The 22525-nt window shown below is 39.8% G+C and overlaps 1 protein-coding gene across 2 annotated transcripts in view; it reads right to left on the reverse strand.

Annotated features, from left to right (window-relative positions):
• Nucleotides 1-19398: 19398 nt before the first annotated feature.
• Nucleotides 19399-22525, reverse strand: part of LOC105940135 (cadherin-20) — a 143366-nt gene continuing 140239 nt past the window's right edge. For both annotated transcript variants that reach the window (XM_012882601.3, XM_036125064.1), the window contains exon 12: nucleotides 19399-20982. In XM_012882601.3, the coding sequence (XP_012738055.2) occupies nucleotides 20447-20982 (536 nt within the window). In that variant the 3' untranslated portion in view covers nucleotides 19399-20446. The remainder of the gene's footprint in view (nucleotides 20983-22525) is intronic.

Raw genomic sequence — 22525 nt, forward strand, 5'->3', positions numbered from 1 at the left:
TAAATGGTCACAAGTCAGGGACCAGAATACAGGTCTGCAAACGGTTGAAAGAGCTCCCGAACGCATAAAAGCATAAAAGCTTGCTGAAAATGATAAATAAAATGGCCGCCTCTCACCATCAGTCTGAATCAAGATCTTGTTCGGTGGGATGAAGAGGTTGTTGTTGGAGCAACCTTCAAAAAGGTGATTGGTAACGCTCAGCTTCGTCCACAGCTTGATGCGACGCTTAGCTACTTTCTTGTTGGTTTAGCAGTAAATCTGAAAGAAGATCCGTCCACAACTCAATAAGCTGGAAAAAAGGCACCCGTCCAAGATTTTATGGTGAATTAATGTAACTTAATGTGATGAAGTCATCCTGTACCCTTATTAGAAACAGTTCCACCTCTGTGCTAAACTGTGGGTATATAATATCCTTCAAGTCAATCTCAGCTCTTCTTCTCTCCAAACATGGACGGTCAAGTTGATGTCACAGAGCTAAATGTTGGTTTTATCCAACAACAGCATGTTTACCTCAACCTTCTCTGAATCATGTAGTGGTTTACTGGCAAAATCAAGATAAAACCTTAGATGTGTGTTCTACAGCATAGACCTGTGAGATTTAAATCTTCTACGGCACTTTGATTCGCCAAGAGACTGCCAGGAACCCTAAAAGATTTAGATTTCTTTATTTTTAATAGAATCCCTGCAAAGATTGGTGCAAACAGCTCCAAGAAACAGCTTGCTGCTGTGCTTGGTAGGTAATTTAAGTTTCTCCACCAAGATCTAAGTCATGTTTTGATTGAGGGTCAAACATCTAGTCCACTCGGTGACATGCAAACCAGTTTAAAACTCTTTACATGCTAATCTGTCTTAGTCCATAGAACTCAAGCTAACATAAAAGGAAAATTGTCAATATGAACTTTGCTGTTTGTCAGAAAACCCATGCAGCTCAGGAAGCAATCTAAACTTCTTCCCTGTTCCTTTTCCTCTGCCTATTGAGGAAATAAATCCGAAACACAACCGTTGCTACACAATGGGTTCAATATGCTTTTGTGCGGTAATGTTTGCCACGGATGCTCTTCAGATCGTGAGCTTTGATTTTCTCTATTTCAGCACGCAACTTTTGCCCAAAACTGTGACTTCTGCTAAGTTCCTGAAGACCTCATGGGGAGGACAGTTCAGGCACTCATCAGGGGATGTTAGATGAATGAAAAACAATGCTTTTAATTTGAAGCCCTCGTCGGCTCCTGTGCTTTTTGTCTCATTTTCTTCACAGAGGATGCCCATGAGGTAACGCTGGGGTGTAAACAACAGATGGTTCAGTACATCAGGGGCAAATCCTCGCCTCTTCAGCACAGTTCTCAGTTAAAGTGGAGCCCAAAGACATTTCCCTCCTTCCAGCCTCCTCCTACTTTACTCCTGGAGATCTAAACCATACATCTGGACCCTCTAAACTCTGTTTTTTCCAAAATATTCAACTGACTTCAGACTCTGACCATATTTATAGCAAAGAATTTGATGTTTTTTGTGTATGCGTATCTTTGCCTCATTAAGAAGACAAGGGATGTCAACAATACTTATCAAATTCACAGGGAGAAATGTGAATTAGCAGTTTAAACAGTGAAGATGTTGTTATTCTGTCTCACTTAACTCAAACACTGATTGTAGTGGATCTTTGCTTTGAGATGCTGAAATCAAACATGTAACAACATGGATTTTTTCTGTTGTTGCTTTTTTTGTCGCACTTAAATGTTTCAGATCATTAAACGTTTAGTATCAGACAAACATACCCCCAGTAAATACAAAATGTTCCTACTTTGTGGAAAAAACCCAGTCTGTATTGAAACTCATTGAAGACGTCTGTCAGTATAGTGCTACATGGAAGTGTTGCTATTTATTGAACTGACAACTGGGCCCAAGAAGGCTGAGAACTGATGTAGATTAATAAACATTATTATAGAGGTTTTCCTGAGCAGGCAGTTTGATTAATCAATCACGTCTGGATTTGCAGCTGATGGGCGTGGCCTTAAATTCTCCTGCCTCTCAGAGGATTCTACAATATTCCATTAGCGCCGTGGTCAACGAGGCGAAGCTAACTGATAGTGACTTTCAGTAATATGAAAAAATATCAACAGGTGGATTAAATATCTTTGTGGAGATACTATCGGTGGACTTTTGGGACCGATGTTTGATTAAAAAAAAAGAAGGTCAGTGTTTAAAGAGGCAAACCCAATTGGACCGGGGTGTCAAACTCATTTCTACTGTATATGGGGCTACTTCGGCATCATGAAGTCATTAAAAGGGCCATTTGCATGTGTATAGAATAGATGATACTTTTAATTTCATAATTTCAGTTCACATAGAAATCTAACACAATGCATGGTAACATAAAAGTAGCACCCTTAGGCCCAGTTTATGCAGTTTATCCGTAAAATAAGTTGATATTGGGGTGAGGTACACTTTAAACTTGGGCATTTCTGGGTTGTTTTAATGTGTTGTAGGAAAACATCTAGACATCTAGTGGCAGGATGCTGTAACTACACACTTAAAAAAATCAATATTTGCTACGGGAGGCAAAATTTTAGACACTTTATACAAATTAAAAGGATTTATGCCTCTACTTTATGACATGATATGCCTTTTTTGGCTCTTGAGGGCTAGAAAAATTGACTTGATGGGCCGGATTCGGCCCGCAGGCCTTGAGTTTGACACGTGCAGTAGGTGTTTATGTTGCTAGCTAACTTGGAATGATGACAATAACAGGGTCAGACAGTTAATACAGCAGTTGTGTGTATTTTCTGTACAGTTTTTGTATACCAGTGTCTTTATTTGACAGTCTGGATTGGGAAGAAATAATTTTAAATGGGTCACGCTGGAAATATAATCTAACACACAGTGATTTGCCTCTGACCAGAGAACCATGACTCTTTGTCTTTTTAATTTAGGCAATACTGAAATACCAAAACACAGTAAGCATTTTATAGACGACGGCGGTGAAAGTAAAGATGCACGGACAAGTTGTGGAGAAATCTCAACCCCAGCAGAATGTCAGTGGTGAGTGAAGCTTATTTTTATTTATTCATTTTGCCACTGGTTTTGCTCCACATGAGTAAAACCTCTTGGTACTCATGTTGTGGCCATGAGGGAAGTGACCCTGAAATTATAATTAACGAGGGCAGAAATGTCCGCTACTTAATACTTTTGGCCTACTTAAGAAAGTTAAAATGTTTTGTCATATTGTAATTAATGATATCTTTAACTTTTAACCAGAAAAAAGTCTTTAGAAGATGTTATTTACTGTTTTGCAATCCAAAGAAACAACCCTTTAAAATTCTATATCCTTTTTAAATGGTTACTGAATTTCTATTTATTTCCTTTCCCCTAATTAATGCAATTAAATTGTTGTCATAATGTAAATAATATGTTCTACTCTCAATTAAGTAAGAACCTTGTGCCTTCAAAAAATGTTGCTGTGGTATTGAAGATGGTGTTGAATATTGATTATTTTTCTTGATGTGTATTGAGTTTAAACTTTTAGCCTCTCACAACAACACCTGACATCACTTATTGATTTCTTTCTCTTCAGATTTTATCCATCCAACCATATTTCTCTGCAGTCAGAGTTAGAGCTGGACTCAGACTCTAAACAGTATTGAGCCTCAGATCTTAATGCAAAAATGCTTCATTATTAATCAAGTTAAGCCTCAGTCAGATCCGATGTTTTGGCTGTTATCTGTGACACAAGCAGAGTTAATGCGGCCGTGATAGGATTGGATAGAAATTCATATTTTTATCCCATGGAACGCCGCCACACATGTTGTTTTAACAGCCTAAAGTGTTTAAATAATTTAAAGAAAGCATAAACAGAAATTAATTCCACCGCTCCAGTGGAGAAGCAAAGTGCCCTCTTTCTCAGTATCTCTGACACTTTTAAGCGTTAGGCGATGCTTTTTTTACCCCCAGCTCTCCCAATTTATTTACGCCCATATTGATTCCGATGGTTCCCAGCGATGCGTGGCCGCAGACAAATGATTGGCCCGCACTGGAATATCGACTGTAGAAACCTTTATTGTGCTATCATCACACAGGCCTGCAAGCCGTTTTCTGCAAGCGCTGCATATTTTATGCTCACAATCATAAAAGCAGACAAGCAGAATTATGCACCAACACACACACCTGCATACCACCACCCCTCAGATTCACACGGCACACTTGTTTCCTTCCTGTTGAAATGAAGCGTCGAGTGGAGTCAGGCTGGCTCTGTGAGAGACGGGCTGCTTTAACGCACACAGCCCCCCCTCCGGCTCGTCTAATCCATCAGACGGGGTAAGAAACGCTGGGCCAGCCGTTTCCACTAAATCCCCTGCCGTCAAAGACGTCATCAGGTGTCCCGCCAACATTTACTCAGCTCTGGTTTTATCGCCTCGTATAGGTGATGCTTTGGTCTCTTGGAAAGCAGATTGTGTTGATTCACTCAAATCTGCCGCTGCAAAAGCAGATTTTCCTAAAGATGTGACAAAGGTTTCCTAGTTTGTGTTTGCAGACACATGTAGAGTCTATCAGTGTAAAATGTGGACATGGAAATATAAATATGCTGTACTTAGTCAGTGTTTCCCCCAGAAAAGTGGCTAATCCAAGCTGTAGTAGCAGTCAAGCTAATAACAGCTAGCGTTAGCTTATGTTGTCCAGGCGGTTTCTGCTAAACTGCCGCAGATACAGACACTTTACTGACTTTTTTTGTTGCTCTCAAACATCAAACATCAATGATTTCGACAACCCCAGGATTCTTGGTGGTGCATTTCAGCTTTACTCTGAACAATGTCAAAGTTACGCTAAAATCCGATCGTTAGCTCATTTTCCATCAGACGGGGTAAGAAACGCTGGACCAGCCGTTTCCACTAAATTCCCTGCCGTCAAAGACGTCATCAGGTGTCCCGCCAACATTTACTCAGCTCTGGTTTTATCACCTTGTAATATTGGTGAAGCTTTGGTCTCTTGGAAAGAAGATTATGTTGATTCACTCAAATCTGCAGATTTTCCTAAAAATGTGACAAAGGTTTGCTAGTTTGTGTTTGTAGACACATGTAGACACTATCAGTGTAAAATGTGGACATGGACATATAAATATGCTGTACTTAGTCAGTGTTTCCCCCAGAAAACTGGCTAATCTTAGCAGTAGTAGCAGTGAAGCTAATAACAGCTAGCGTTAGCTTATGTTGTCCAGGAGGTTTCTGCTAAACTGCCGCAGATACAGACACTTTACTGACTTTTTTTGTTGCTCTCAAACATCAATGATTTTGACAACCCCAAGGTTCTTGGCGGTGCATTTCAGCTTTACGCTGAACGTTGTCGAAGTTACGCTGAAATCCGACCGTTAGCTAATTTTTCATCAGACGGGGTAATTAACGCTGGGCCAGGCGTTTCCACTAAATCCCCTGCCGTCAAAGACGTCATCAAGTGTCCCGCCAACATTTACTCAGCTCTGGTTTTATCGCCTCGTCTAGGTGAAGCTTTGGTCTCTTGGAAAGCAGATTGTGTTGATTCACTCAAATCTGCTGCTGCAAAAGCAGATTTTCATAAAAATGTGACAAAGGTTTCCTAGTTTGTGTTTGTAGACACATGTAAACACTATCAGTGGAATATGTGGACATGGAAATATAAATATGCTGTTCTTAGTTAGTGTTTCCCCCAGAAGACTGGCTAATCCTAGCAGTAGTAGCAGTCAAGCTAATAACAGCTAGCGTTAGCTTACTTTGTCCAGGAGGTTTCTGCTAAACTGTCTCAGATACAGACACTTTACTGCTAGAAAAAAAGGGTCAATGAAAAGTACAATAGAAAAACAATTTTCCTTAATTATACATTTTAGCCATGTAGGTTCATTTTACAATCATTACATCCTCACAACCAATCACAGCGCAGACCCAGGAAATTTCTGTCACCAAGCTCCGCCCCCTTCAAAGAGTTCAGAGAGCCAGCGTTCTTTTTTGCTTTTTTAAAAACTTGTTTTGGTAAAAAGTTGGTTGAATAAAGGGTTGAGTTTGAATTCAGTGTTTGTGTTCTTTATCTAAAAATAAGTCGCTAATCAACAACATAGAATGGCCAGAGCTGCACTTAAAATATATGTTTTAAATTTGTTGACAATTATCGATATTGATCAATATGATTTTTATTTTATCTATGTTTTTTTCTATATTGTCCAGCCCTACTTATAATACAGCCGGGGAAACCCTGAAATTGCAAATAATTCTTAAAACATCCTGTCTGATTATCTAAAAATTGTAAAATCTACTCCTGATTTGTACTGTTTTTCACAGCATACCATACATGTGTGCTTTAGGCTCCCATGATACCTTTCTTTTCCGTAATCATGTGTTTAATGCGTTCTTCCTGCTTTGCTGCAAAGTATTGTTCACACAGTCTTCTTGCACGGTTGCAAAAGTGTTTAGAAAGCCCCCACCACCCTTTGGTTGTTGGACTGGTAACATTTTAGGCACTCGGTAGAAAAAAGAAATTGGGATGAAGTGTCAGAGAAGGTACAAAGTTTCCTGAGAGAAAATGCAAGCAACAGATGACAATGAGGCTGAAGTTAATGTCAAAGGATGAAAACAGTACATTAAAGGGATGATTGCTGTTTTTCTCATGGACAACTAGATTTGATCCTCTTTAGTTTAAAACCTAAATTATATGGACCAGTCAAAACAAAATTATTGTGGTATTATTCTTAAAATTCCCCCAAATATATGTAAAATCTCAGCTTTTCTCGATCTCGTGAACCCAGTTATGTCGCATCGACTTGTGAGCCGGCTGCATCGTTCCACGTCTAAGACAGATGTACCTAATGTTGTCAATAGTTCCTGTTTGTGCCGAAGTGTCTCAGCAATGTCAGCAGCATCTGATTCCCATTTGTGAAGCAACGTCTTCTGACACCGTCTGAGCCTCTCCTCGAGCCATCGATCTGTTCGCGCCTCTCTGCACCATGGAGGCCGGACAGATGAAATAGGAGTCAACGCTCAGCTCAAAACAAAACTGTGATCCTGAGAGTAGGTGTCATGCAGCTCTCCTTAGACAAGCACTTTCTCACCCCCTAAATGCACTTTTATCCAGACTTCAGTGGCTTGCATGGTTCTCCAGAGCAGACGGTCCAGTTCATCCAGCCACGGAGCTCTGCTCTGTTCGGACAATATAAAACATCAGAAACGGCAATTTTCTTGCTTCCAAGAAGCCTGGAAAGTTAATTTCCACATATATGGCTGCACAATGAGCAATAGACAATGGATGATCCATTTACCGCTGTTTAAGTAAAAGATGATCTGTTTAATCCAAGCAGCAGACGTGATAAATCTTCAGTCCTGGGATAATAGTTTTACTTTAGTTAATGCTTACAATGAACAGTGTAGAGGAACAATATCTTTACTATTTGTGTCACAATATAGGATTAGTTTAAAGTAGGGTTTGCTGAAATAAAGGATTCAAACCCTCATTCAGTAAAGTGGTAGCGACTACTTACTGTATAAATACAAAAAACACAAGAAAGAAAGGTTAAAACTTTTAAATATTGGATTTTCTAGGCTTCTATTAAATAATGCCTCTGATTATAAAATGTTTAACAGGAATGTGACAAAAAACTAAACAAAAAAAACCAAAATGATTGACAAAGCTTTCATGAAACAGCCGTCCAAAGCTGCTTTCAGCGTTGTTTCTAAATATTCAACTAATATTTGCTGTCAGCAGACTTAGATTTAGTTACTGTGAGCCTGTTTCTCTAATTTAGAGCATGTTCAACAAATTTCACATTGAAACACAACACCGACAGCTTAATGTAAGAAAAGCATAAAGTTAACATGCAGCAAACAGCCACCTTGTGCTAACAAGTAGACTAGCAGCACATCATTTAACCTGAGTCTTAGTTATTTTTCTTTCTACCTCATCAGGGCTGTAGTTGATAGTTTTGAATACACAACTACATTATTTTTTTTCTTAGTTTCTGACTGACGAACCTGAGTTTGTGTCACTGGTAAACGGCTGAGGATTTCTCAGCCATGCGGTTTGAAACAGGCTGAAGCCAAAGTTTATTCCTCGCTGGTCTACCCTAACTCTACCTGAACAGGTAACATGGAACAAGTCAAAGAAATAACAAAAAAAAAAAGACTAAATAAGAAATAGGGGACAGTAAATTTGAGTTGTAGTTAGATAGAGAGGCAGACTAGTGCCCCACGTTGCAGGAAATGAGAATAAACTCCTACATTAGAGACAAGTTGGGTCCCAGCATGCAGGAGATTTTGTGCTCCTCTTGAAACTGTAATGAAAACCAGGTAAAACACAGACTTTATGAAACAGAAGTATAAACCTGAATGACACGATAAATGTCTATAATGGAAGGCATTTGCAGCGGAACAGAGATGCTTGTGGTCTAGTGTCTGAGCAGAGAAACCCAGAATCAGCTGACTGGCAGAGCTGGACTCCAGTGAAGTGTTTGGAGGATGCAGAGGCAGTTCCCGCGTGAAATCCTGTAATCCCAGACTGATGATGACAGGTCCTGCTCTCCATCCTCCTATTTGACGGCGTAGCCTCAGGCAAATCCTCCGTTCACCTTTCAGTGCCCTCTCCTTCAACCGAGGAGGAGGACTGACCTGCGAAGCGCTTCCTCGTCACTTCTCGCCCCCTAAATCCTCCTCAGATCTGTCCTCTGCTGGCGGGGGAAATGTTTTTCCCATGGAACTAATAGAATCAAGCGCTCATGTAATGACAGGAAATGGGATTTTAATTTCTGTGAAATAGCCGAAGGGCGCTGCCTCGCCAGAATCGTATAAACCTATTTTTACAAACTTAAAACACACGAGTTAAGGTTCTCCTGGTCAGACGGTTATTTCTGTCTCGGCGTGTTGCTCAGATTGGACGGACGATAGCGAGGAAATGTGAAGGACGGAGCCGTGTGAAGGAAATCTATATCTGTTTATCTACTGACAAGACCAGTCAGAGGATAGAAAATGAAAAATAGCAGTAGCATTATGTTTATAGTGATGGCTTCCACTAACAATCAATATTAATGTTTTTAAATTAGCTAACTAAGTAACTAGCTTTTTGCTGATAATCAACACAATCCTGATGTTTTTTTTTCTCTGTATAAGTTGTTGCATTTATTGCATATCGCCAAAAATAAAATGTAAACAAAGATGTTATACATCACAAATTAGGGATGTGTTGGATTTTGACAAAAATCCAAATTGCGATTTATTTCAATCATAATTGCGATTTAATTTGGACTTTTCTCTGCATTAACCACAAGCAGACTATTTAAAACAATAGTCTGCTTATGTATGGATACAAATATCCATACTTTGTACATGATTACCATGTTTACCTACCTATAAATTTGAAAATAGCTGGACATTTGGCTTGTAATTATAAATGTATCTAAAAGTAATTATTGTAGACTGTAACATCTCTCTAGAACACAACTGTCTATGTTCAGTTTAAGGTTAATTTAGATTTTGACATTATTCACAGCACTGAAACAGAATGGAGTTAAACACATTGGTTTGGCGACACAAATTTTTTTTTGAACTTTTTTTTTATTAATCAGAATATTATTATTCAGCAGAATTGCTTGTTCAGTTGAACATCAATCCTTGTTGAACATGGAACCAACAAACAAGTGAGATTCCTGAAAGTTTCTGCTAAAAAAGTATATAATTATCTTAGTACTTACAGTATATACTTATATATAAGTATATCAACTCCAAAAGAAGTAATACAATTAGATTATCTAACTGCTGCATCACTCTTCCATTCCATGTGGAGAAAACCCACTTTGAACATTTTATCAACGCCTAAAGGACGCGATTGATCCATTAATTGTGACGTAGCCAAAAATCGCAGACCTCTGCGATTTGCAGGTTATGTTTTTTTGAAATTGCAATTATATTGCCAATGCGGTTAATTATCCAGCCCTAGTACAAATATGCATACTTTGTACATGTTTACCATGTTTACCTACCTATAAATTTGAAAATAGCTGGACATTTGGCTTGTATTTATAAATGTATCTAAAAGTAATTATTGTAGACCGTAACATCTCTCTAGAACACAACTGTCTATGTTCAGTTTAAGGTTAATTTAGATTTTGACATTATTCACAGCACTGAAACAGAATGGAGTTAAACACATTGGTTTGGCTTCACAAATCAAACAAATTAACAGCTGTAGGGTTAGTTATTCAACCAACAGTGGTTCTAAAAGGGTTCCTGAATAATTTTTTCCCCCGTGGAACAGGAAGTTCACAGAGAACTTTACGTTTTCTGCCAGCTCATCAGAAGCTGCTGGCCTCATCTCTTTATCTACGGCAGCTCACATCAGAAACCTTACAAAGCCTCCAAGCCGCCGGGTTTCTGCTGTTTGAAAACCTAAAACGTTCATAGCCTGTTTGATTTGACAGCGAGGCTGCAGAGCATTTTTTTTACCATGTTTGTTCACATAAACATGGCGGATGTTTGCAGAGCGTGGAGACGCACAGATCACAGAAATCAGCTTAATTTTGGGATTCTTCTGCCTGCTTCATGTTGTTCAGCTCTTTTTTAAATGTTAGTAACTGGGCCGGGGTTTGATTAGTTAAATTACAAGGCGAAAATTATTACGTTTTATATAGGATCAGAATAAATTTTATTGCTATTATAGCAGAATGACGTACAAAAATAAAAATGCTGCTTGTGCTGATTTTTTAAATATTTTACAGACTTTATGTAAAATAAACACAAGCACTCCTGTTATGTCGTCTCTACCAGTAAAATATTGTTGATTACTGACACGTCTCTTGTATATATATATATATATATATATAGTGTGTCAATTAATATTTTTCGGACTATAAGGCTCACTTAAAATCCTTACATTTTCTCAAAAATGTATGGTGCCCCTTATAGCGCCACTGGAGCTCCTTATAGAGGAGCGCAATCAGTTAGCGCGTGGTACTTATATGACAGTATACTGTAGAGCAATGCTGAGGTTGCATTGCTCTACAGATATTGGAGACAAGACCTGAAGCAGTCTTTGTCTCCAATATCACGGCTGCACTTTATCCCGAAATCAATTGGAATTTATCCTGTAAATTACTGCAATTTAATCCTGTACTGTAAATTCACAGCAAGGTATCCTGTAGAGTTACTGCAATTTTTCTGAGCTGTATGAAAACGAAATTTCGTTCTGTATGCACTCTGTGCATACAAAATGATAATAAAGAAAGTCTAAGTCTAAGTCCAGTGGCGGTTCTAGACCAAATTTACCAGGGGGGCCAAGGTGGGGCCAGTGTTTTTTCACAGGGGCACAGAACAAAAAAATTAAACAATAAAATGGCAATATTTAACTGTGTAATAATATTAAGTGAGCCACTTGTGGCTCTGGAACTGCAGTTTTCAGAGCCCTGATCAAGCGGATGAAAACTTTGCCCCCAGCTCAATACGGCTACACTGCAAAAAGGGAACACAAAGTAAGTAAAAAATTTTAAAGTTTGTGTATTTTCCTTGATTTGAGCAGGTAAATAAGACTATTTGCCAATGGAACAAGATTTTTGCACTTAAAATCTTAAAATAATTCATCTCCATCATCTTATTTTAAGTGCAGCATATCTAATTATCTTATACCAGGGGTAAAAATACACATTCCATTGGCAAATAGTCTTGTTTAGCTATTCAAATCAAGGAAAAATACACTCGTTTCAAGAAAATTGTGTTTACTTTAAGTTCCCTTTTTGCAGTGTATAAAGCTAAACGTGAAACATCTTAATTTTTAAATTCTTCTTGGAGTAAAACTGTATAGGTAAAAAATAAAATTGGTCAAAGTGACCAATCAGTTATGGTTTCTTTGCCATTGCAAATAATTAGAAGAAGTGTATTTAATGTTATGTCTTTAGTACAGGGGCCATAACAGGGGCCAGGCCCATTTCTACTGGGGCATGAGCCCCTGTTGGCCCCTGTCTAGAACCGCCCCTGTCTAAGTCTAAGTCATATATGATCACCGTTGTGCTTACGGCGGTACAATACGCTCAAAAGTCTGTTAAAATGTGTAAGTACGACTTTGGTTAGCAATGAAGCCGCTCTGCTCAGTGGATATTCTGAGCATTACGGTAAACTGTCACTACCTGATAGGACCCCTGAGCTGTCTACCAGACTGCCTGACTGTAATGTCTAAACTAGAAGTGCATTCATGTAAGGCAGCCTGGAGTACGCGCTAGCAACAATAAACCTATTAAGTAAATTAAATATAAAAGTTACGTTTATTTTGGCCTTATGTTAGAAACAGGGCAGTGTAGTCCAGCTACACACATGGGAAGAATATTTAGAATATTTACAATTCGGTGCGGTTTAAATTCCGAAAAAATACACCACAGATTTGCACCTACAACTGTGACAAAGGTGAACTGTGGAATAAATTAGTTACAAAATGGTCAAAATGAACTTTGAGCACATAACTGAGGATGTTGTCCACTTTATTTGCTCCTATTTTTCAACTCTGGTCCTTTGCCTACGAGACAGGCCCACGTCATCAGCCGTCCACCACCGTGCTGCACAGCTTCAGGTGTTCGTGACGATGTGCTGCTGGAAAGAAGAGGATCAGCAGGACATGACAAAGCTCCAGAAGAGGAAAAATGAATAAAATAATCTAGTGGAACAGAGGAACCTGGAGGAAACGTGTCTCCATTTCTCTGTTTCACTCTCTACCTCTGCATATCAGATGGCTTCGACCTGCTCTCCCCTCCAGAGCCCGCGACTTTTCTTTTCTTTCCGCTCTGTAATTTCCAGCAGAGCAAAGTGTGTTTTTCCTACTCGGCATTAGGGGATGATTCAGTGGGTTTGCCGCGGTTTACCCTCAGTAGGATTAGAGCTGCAAGGCTTCTTATTATCTTCCACCGTTTGAGCTCCGTTGTCTGTTAGGGAGCGCAGTGGAGCTTAAGACAAAATTAGCCCCACAGAGCCTTTCGGGTGGCAAAGCTCCTGCCTTGGAAACGGCCGTGGGAGAAGTCGGCAGCGGGGCAAATGTGAAGGAGACGGCGATGTTGCGTTTGGATGTTAGGGATTAATTTATACTGCAGGATGGCGCAGAGGAGGCAGTGAGGAGGAAAGAGGCTGTGGGATATGAGCGCTGGAAAACTGACAAGAGATGTAACGCCGAAGAGACACGGCTGCAGCAGAGGCGTCTGTGACGGGAGTTTAGAAAACTGCAAAATGACATTCAAAGAATAGAAAACACTTAAAGTTTGTGCTGGAGAAAAAATTCCCCCGAAAGTGGAGTTTTGTTTTCCACACAGTGTCACTAAAGCACAGCGACAATTACTGCAAAATAAGGCATTAAAAAACAAAAATCTGTTTCCATGCTAAATGTTTAAGTATCTTCCTCTCGCTACATGTTCTCAGTGTACTGTAGCATTTGCTGAATAGAACAACTCTGACATGGGCAATTATCAAATTTCACAAAAAAAAAAAAAAAAAACACAGAAGAAGAAGAACTTCCATCTTTGCTGTACGAGTTTCTGCAGAGTGGCCAGGCTGGACTTGCTCCAGGTTCTAACTACGGTTGAAATGTTACTGAATAAATAACAATGTTGAGCTCTTTTAATGTTTCGAATAGAAAAGTTGTATCGGGAACAGAATCAGTTTTTGTCGGTCGCACAAACGCACTCGGGTCAGTTTGCCATATTCAGAATAACTTTGTCCTGACAAACATTCACTTGCACGTCGATCGGCTTGCACTTCAAAAAAGAACTAAAAATAAATAAAATTTTCTCGAAATTAGTGTATTTTACCTTGATTTGAGCAGTTACATAACTCTATTTGCCAATGGAATGAGTATATTTACCCCTAAAATTACATAATTGAATACCTTGCACCTGAAATAAGATAATGGAGGTTAATTGTTCGTAATCTTAGTGCAAAAAATCTTATTCCATTGGCAAATAGTCTTATTAACCTGCTTAAATTAAGGAAAAATACACTAATTTCAAGAAATTTTTACTAACTTTTGATTCCCTTTTTGCAGTGTGTCAGTCGGCAGAAACCACTGCTCTCATTCGTAATACAGTTTTATTCTGATTGACTTGTTTACATGACGCACTTTTTATTCCGATTACTTTTGTAAACGTAGCTATTGTCAGGAAAGGAATTTCATTGGCTTCACACCTGTAGCATCAGAGTCAGCATCAGAGGTGATAGGCCAGAGTGGCGTACATGAGAGTAGGTGGGGCTAACATCACATGATGCAACATGGTGGATATGATTGGATCTGCTGGTGGGAATCAGAAAAAGAGGAGCTGGCGGCCATTTTGACTCAATGGTGAAAACTCATAAATCTGGCCCTAAACGAGCTGCAAACACCTTTATGGTAATAGGTTTGCTGTTAAATTAATGAGTATTTTTCCAGTTTAAGATTTCATTTAAAATAAAAAGAGGGATGTCCACTAATCAGGCTTTTCCTGTTCTAACACTGATTTCTGGGGTTTCTTTTCGGTAAGACCTGCTGATTTCAATTTTTGGAGCGATTCCAATCTTCCTTTTAGTTTCTAAGGGCTGTATCATATAAAAATTAACAAAATGCATGTATTTTAAGAAAAAAACATTGTTGTATAAAAGCATACCTTCATAACTTTATGTGCCTGAAGAAGTAAAAAGTGCTTTAACACTGATGCTGCTTGTTGATGCAGTTATAGGTGGAAAGTGATGTGAGTTCTTATTTCTGGAAAAAGTCTGATTAAAGAAAAACTACAAAGTTTAACCTGCTAAATACCTACGAGAGCAGATCTAGAGAAAATTAAATCTTATATATATAAATAATAAATATTAAATATGTTGATGCAAGGAGCTTCCTGCTGGATGACTTAGAAGAACCAACTGAACCAAGCATTGGTCTGAAAGCAGCTGAGATTCTGGTCTTTAACTCTGGAGAAGTAAAGCTTGGCAGGCTTTTAATTCAATGGACTTGTTTGTCTCTCTTTAAGAGATATTGAATGATTTACCATTTCTTACCTGGGTTAAATAGATTTAATTATCGAGTAATGTTTTTTCTTTCTTTCTTTTTGGGGAAAATGCTTTTTTTTATTAGGAATGTGTGGCATTCATTTCTGTTATGAAACAGAAGACCTAACAGATGATTTAATGGCAGAAAAAAGGCGTTTTTGTTCAGATGTTTGTACAAGTTGGACTGGAAGAGCACAAACCGTGGATCACCTGGGGGCTAATTGATTGGTTAGACTAGAAGGGTGTGTCTTGTGTTACATAATGATTCATCTCTAGGGACGGGTACCGAAATCCAATATTAAAACATCGGACGGTCTTCTTAACGGTATTTTTAAGGTTGCACTCAGTTTTCCAGGGACACTCCAACCCAAACAACATTGATGTTCATCAACACTGTTGCCAACTATTTAGCAACTTTTCAGACCGCCCGAATGACTATTTTATTCAAAACAGACAAGCAATTGATCTACTGAATTTTTTCTGTCTTGTTTAAGACTTTGGCATCAAATAAAAGCACCAATCGCTCTGAGTTTACCGTCTCTTCAGCAAACCATCAGCTGGGAGCCCCTCCTGCTTTGAAAGGTCTAACAGGCGGTCAATTTTCATACAAAGCGGCATGTAAATATATTACAAACATAAACTTTAAGGGGTAATTTTAGCTACATTTAAATAGATCCTCCCTGTAACTGATTCACACGCAGCCGCTGTCATTAATTCAGCTCTTCCACTGTGGGCGCCTCTTCTATCTTTTGGTTAAAATTGATGAAATAAAACATGTATTAATGTAGTTTGGATTCAGCTAAAATGTTATTTTTTTTAGTTTTGAGCATGTTTAGAGTGTTTTTAATGATTTTCTGTCATGTCAGTGTTGATATTCCTCTCTCCTACAGTATACTTATTGTTTATTTATTGAAGATGCAGTTTTTAGCCTTTTGTTTACACATAAAGTTATTTATGTAATGTTTTTATTGCTCAATTTCTATGAGAAATATTTATCTTGTTACAAATGTTTAAAAAATAAACCAGTCGCTGATCATTATTTGTTTTTTTTAGCCTTTTGTTTGAATCAATAATAAGTATCGATAAAATACTGGATCGATAAGTATCGTTAAGAGTATTAGTATCGATAAATCCTTAACCATACCCATACCTTTTCATATCGCACATTTATTTTTCTTTATTATCTGACTGAATAAACAAGGAGCTTCCTGAAGCCCATCTTCTTTCTCTTTCTGTGCTTCTATAGATCAGTGTTGATATTCCTCTCTCCTACAGCATACTTATTGTTTATTTATTGAAGATGCAGATTTTAGCCTTTTGTTTACACATAAAGTTATTTATGTAATGTTTTAATTGCTCAATTTCTATGAGAAATATTTATTTTGTTACAAATGTTTAAAAAATAAACCAGTCGCTGATCATTATTTGTTTTTTTAGCCTTTTGTTTGAATCAAAAATAAGTATCGCTAAAATACTGGATCGATAAGTATCGTTAAGAGTAGTAGTATCGATAAATCCTTAACCATACCCATCCCTTTTCATATCGCACATTTCTTTTTTATTATCTGACTTCCTGAAGTCCAGCTTCTTTCTTTTTCTGTGCTTCTATAGATCCGTAGGTGGAGACATTTCAGGTGAAGAACGTACGTCGTGTTCACCTCTGAGCTAAAGGAGCTGGAACAGCAGGTGTGTTTGGTGGAGCCATAAATACTGAAGCAAAGTCAAGAACAGAGAGAGAAAAAAATCCCTGGGATGTAATTGAAGGGCTCTGCCCTTTATGCAAAGACAATAAAACCATTTAAATGACAAATTAAACGCTAAAGATTCAGCCACTGTGTAATTCCTCTCAGCATGTGGGCCAGAATCTTTGAATTTACTTTAATTTGCATCTTTTAGGTTTTTTCATGGTGAAATTAGAAAATCAAAACAGTGGAAAAAGAAAAACGCCTGCAGTGTAGATTATCACCCATTTTTCTCATTTGTTTTCCTCATAATTCCCCCCATTTATTTTTCGCTAATTTAGTTCTGCTTTGATTGACGCGAGGTGCAAATTACATTTTTGTGGCGGCTCGGTTTGATTCGCTCTTTTAAACGTTGCAGTGGAAGGAATTTATTCATTATGGAGACTGGAGGCTCAGGTACGGCAGGCGGCGAGGGAGGGGGAGGGGGGGCTTTTTAATCAACGCCGAGCATTATCTCTGCTCAACAGAATCACTCAAACTAATGAAAACAAAATCATCAGCAGTATTACTTTAGAACACGCTTTAGCATTTCATTTCACATGGAAATTGGACGTGAATTTCTGCCGCGCTTCGGGATGCGCCATTCACGGGCCACACAGTCGGTTCTGTTTGCCTTTGTGGCGTTTTCTGAGTTCTGCTGTTAAGTCACTTCAGTGATCTTCTCCTGGAGGCAGTTTTAACAGATTTAAGTCAATGAACTTAGAGTTTATCCTCTTAAAGCTCGTTTTTTTTTTTATGTTCTGATCCAGTGATGCACAAAGGCAACGAGTGAATAGATGATCCTCAGCACAAAAAGCATTTACTGTATTAGAGATTACAGGACATATTAAACAACTTGTGTTCTTCATGTCTGGTGTTCTGACTTCTTCAGTCTCTAACACCCATGTGAAGGAATAATGTAAACTTGCAGTATTTGTTTCTGCACAGCATTTCAGTCACTTTGAGGTCTGCAGGGCTGCAGAACCTCAGTTCTTTTCTTTTTCTGTTGTAGTTTTGGATCTTCATGGTAGATTCAGTATCTGAAAGGTTCCCAGGAGTCATGGCTATTAAGTGAGCCCAAATCATCGCCCCTCCACCGCCGTGCTTGACAGTTCATACGGGGTGTTTGAACTCATTTGCTGATTGGTTTCTTCCAGACGATGTTTTGCATCATGACCAAACGTCTCTACTTTGGTCTCATTGGTCTACAAGACCAAAGAAGAACTTCTATCAGACGTTTTCTGGTTCATTGAAATGCAGCTTTGCAAACCAAGGTTTTACTTTTCCTGTCATGGAATTTCAATTAAATTAAATTAAATTGTATTTATATAGCGCCAATTCATGAAACATGTCATCTCAAGGCTCTTTACAAAATCAAAATCAATCATATTATACAGATTGGTCAAACAAATTTCCTATATAAGGGAACCAGTAGATTGCATCAAAATCCCGACAACCAGCATTCACTCCTCCTGAAGAAGCGTAGGGCCACAGTGGACAGTCGTCTGCATTGTTGATGGCTTTGCAGCAATCCCTCATACTGAGCATGCATGAAGCGACAGTGGAGAGGAAAACTCAGGTAACTCATTACCTGAGGTCTGTCGACCCTGGGATGGAGCTTTTTCTCATTGCACAGTCTGACTTTAGGGTGCATTTGGTCCTGGGAAGACTGGCAGCTGCCTTAGAGGTTCTGCAGGTGTGAATAATAGAGATGCACCGATCCAGTTGGGCTCATCTTATCTGCCGATAACGATCCGATGCTACTGTTGAATGAATGGACCGTAAACCTTGCCATGCGACTGAAGGCATCAGGCTTGACATAAACATTGTTAAAAAAAAGGGTCCTCTTGCTCTTTAACATGATGCTTTAGGAGGTGCTTATTTACGTTTGTGGTGTTGAATTTACCAACTTTATCACCACCCCTCGCAAATTTTTATGTTGCAGATATTTTTATCAAGTTTAAAATGTTTCCAAATAGCAGAGTTGGCTCGGTCAGGCGCTTGGTTCACGATACTCTGTAGCTGCTCAGTGTGAAGACATAACCGGCATTGCAAACTTAGAAGTGACTAGATCCCCGTTATATTGTTGTGTTATATTGTTGTGTATGATATTAATTAAATGACTGGGTTACAATGCTGGATTGGCGTCATTCATCCGGTATCCGATTGGTGCATTGGTGTGAATAATGTCTCTGTAAATGGGACTGGAAATAATCTGGAGACGCCCTTCTAACCTTTCCCAGGTGGATGTCAGGCAATATCCAGCTTGGTATTATCAATTCAATTCAATTTTATTTATATAGCGCCAATTCATGAAACATATCATCTCAAGGCTCTTTACAAAATCAAATTCCATCAGATCCTCCAGGTTGGTCAGAAAGTTTCCTCTCTAAGGAAACCTAGCAGGTTGCATCAAGTCTCTCCAAGCAGCATTCACTCCTCCTGAAAGAGCGTAGAGCCACAGTGGACAGTCGTCTGCATTGCTGATGGCTTTGCAGCAATCCCTCATACTGAGCATGCATGAAGCGACAGTGGAAAGAAAAACTCCCCTTTAACAGGGAGGAGAACCTCCAGCAGAACCAGAACCAGGCTCAGTGTGAACGCTCATCTGCCTCAGAGCATACCTGGTTGCTCCAGCGGTGCTCACACTCATGCTGAGCTCTTTAATGTTTTTAATTATCATAAAAAGAGACACATTTTTTTTAAAAAGCTTTATTAACAAGAATACAAAAAGTATCTACATTCACATACCACTTAGTGCAGTATGACTGACCACATTGAATTCAAGTAAATCCGCCTAATTCAATTATCAAAAATTTCTTTACATCGTTTTTCGGGTTTTAAAATCCTTCTTTTTGTTGTATTTTGGTGTTTCTGTGTCCCTTTTATTTTTTGTTTTTTTTCCTCTTAAAAATCCTCTTTTTTTTTTTTGTTCTGTTTACATTTGGCACTTGTTGCAGGTTCACCGTTGTCCCCTGCGGTCCCAACGGTTTGAAAAGGTGACACCAGAAAAAAAAAAAAGAAAAGCGACAGACGGAGCCTCTCCGCCCGTCGGACTCCGTTTGGCACGGCGGTGGGATCGGGGATGGAAAAAGGCGACGCGGTCGTGTGCTCGCTCCAGATTTCTGCTGGAAATCACGCCTCCTGGTGGTTAGCCTCGTCTTTTCAGGAAAACAAATCAGGGAACCGTGATCCAAAGAGCCGAGGAAGGACAACGGATGTCACGATGGACACATAGAAGACCCACATGGGCGAGGCCTCCTCTGCGTCTCGTACGTTACAACATACAGGATCTTTTTCAGGTTTTCCCCTCTCACTGCGTACGGCGCTTGTCGAAAGAACCCAAATAAATTAAAAAACATAAATACAAAGCGTGAAACAAAGACGTAATTCAGGACCGCAAAAAACATCAAAAGACCGACTTTCTCTCAGAGCAACAAAACAAACGTCTCTCTGGTGGAGCGGGGGGAGTTTTCATCTCAAGCCCGAACGCTTTGAACCGAAGGGGCTCTGCCTCTGGCTGTGGAGGTGGAGGTGTGGTGGGGGGGGGGGTGTTAAGGTGTGCTTTGAAGCCGTTCCTCCACGAGGTCCCATGAGGCTCAATAATCCAGCCTGTCTGAAGAAGATTTAAAAGCAGCCCAGACTGCTGCTGCAGGCGGCCGCTCCGGCCTCCGGATGCTGAACCTGAGCACGATCCCAGCTCCGTCCGTCGTGTTTGGGCCTTCTCTCCTCCGCCGCCGCCTCCTACCACATGGGAGGGTTGTTCGTCTCCAGCACGCCGTACATCTCCGCCAGCTTCCTGAAGCGCGGCCCCCAGTCGTTCAGGTAGTCGTACTCGTGGTCGGCGTTGGACGTCCCCGACTGCAGCGAGCTGAGCGACTCGGCCACCGAGCCCTCCCCCTCGTAGGCGTAGGTCTGCAGCGAGTCGTACGGCGGGGCGCAGGGGTCCAGGTCGGCCTCCAGCAGCTTGGCCAGCACGTAGCTGTGGACGTTGCTGTCGCCGCCGCCGCCGCCGGCCACGCCCACGCCGCCCACGCACGGCTGCGGCACGTAGCGCGACAGGCTCTCGATCTCCGGCATCATGTCCTGCCTGATCTTGCCCAGAGGGTGGTGCACCTCCCGGGGGTTCCACAGGGCGGCGATGTCGAAGGCCTCCGTGTCCTCCTCGCCGCCGCCCTCGTCGTCGTAGCGCACGATGTTCTCGTGCACGTTCTCCTCCTCGTCGCAGAGGTAGGGCTTCTTCCGGTGGGTCCGCAGGGAGAGCATGAGGAGAATCATCACTGTTGAGGAGAAATATGAATCACTTAAATGTATTTATACTAGTGCTGTCAAACGATTAAAAATTTTAATCGCGATTAATCGCATAATGTCGATAGTTAACTCGAGATTAATCGTAAATTAATCGCATATTTTATCCTTTTATTTCTGAAAGTGTAATAGCCTGTTTGGGCATTTTAATGTGCAATTTTGCAATAAATGACACTAATAAAATACATGCTTGTACAAAAAATATTTTTATTTTGTTATTTTTCAAGCACTTTTCAGAATTGGAATGAAAAGTGCCAAATGTTAAACTCTGGACTATAATGGCTAAATGACTAATCATGACGCCCTGATGTTTACACCATGTGTAAACAAATGTGTAAATAAATACCTGTTTTCATGCCGATATATTTTTTTTGCCTCTTAAACAAAGATAGACATGGTATTCTGCACCAAGTAATCTACTTTCAGCCGTTATCACCGGTTATTGCACCGTAAACTGCTGAAAATACGTGCAGAGTTGCTCTGTCTGCCTTTACTACCGTCGGCTCCTATGGCGGAGGGATATTTCAGCTGGATACACTCAAATGTAGTGCAGGCAGGTTTCATAATAACCGCTGTTTCGTCACTTATTTAAGAGCCCAAAGAAGCGATTTCACTTTCAGAAACCTGCCCAAAAAAACCGCAACCCGTGACTCATGAAATTTAGAAGCGCTTTTAGAAAAAAGCCCAAAGTCGCATGTGTCCGAGGGAAAAAGAAACTTTGCGCTCACGTGCAGCGCGGGTCTGTTTTGCTACAGTTTTCTAGCACTCTTGAAACTACGGAAAGCGCCGAGGGTAAAAGAAACACACTCCGGAGAGCGCGGCGGGGGGAAAAACATTAGGGAACAGTGTGTGTGTTTTGACGCGCGATTAACGGCAACAAAAAAATTGTCGCCGTTAAAATGGGTTTACGTTAACGCCGTTAATAACGCGTTTAACTGACAGCACTAATTTATACCCTTTTTTTCCACCTTCAACACCAGCTGTGTGCCACCTGGACCGTCTCTCCGCCCCATTCACACGTCTCACTGCAAAAATGGAACTAAAAATAAGTTAAATGTTCTTAAAATTTGTGTATTTGTCCTTGATTTAAGCAGGTAAATAAGATGATTTGCCAATAGAATAAGATTTTTGCACTTAAAATAGGAACAACTCATCTCCATCATCTTATTTCAAGTGCAGGATGTCTAATTATCTTATTTTAGAGGTAAAATACTCGTTCCTTTGGCAGATAATCTTATTTACCTGCTCAAATCAAGGATAAATACACTAACTTTAAGATCATTTTACTTACTTTTAGATCCATTTTTGCAGTGTATAATGGTTTGTCTTTAAGGGGAAGCATATAAGAACGAGTGTCTGGCTTTTTTCCTGCAACCACACTGCAAAAACAGAACTGAAAATAACTAAAATTTTCTTCAAATGAGTGCATTTATCCTTGATTTGAGCAGGTAAATGAGATGATTTGCCAATAGAATAAGATTTTTGCACTTAAAATGGGAACAATTCATCTCCATC

This window comes from Fundulus heteroclitus, chromosome 21, assembly GCF_011125445.2.
Source record: "Fundulus heteroclitus isolate FHET01 chromosome 21, MU-UCD_Fhet_4.1, whole genome shotgun sequence".
NCBI lineage: Eukaryota > Metazoa > Chordata > Actinopteri > Cyprinodontiformes > Fundulidae > Fundulus > Fundulus heteroclitus.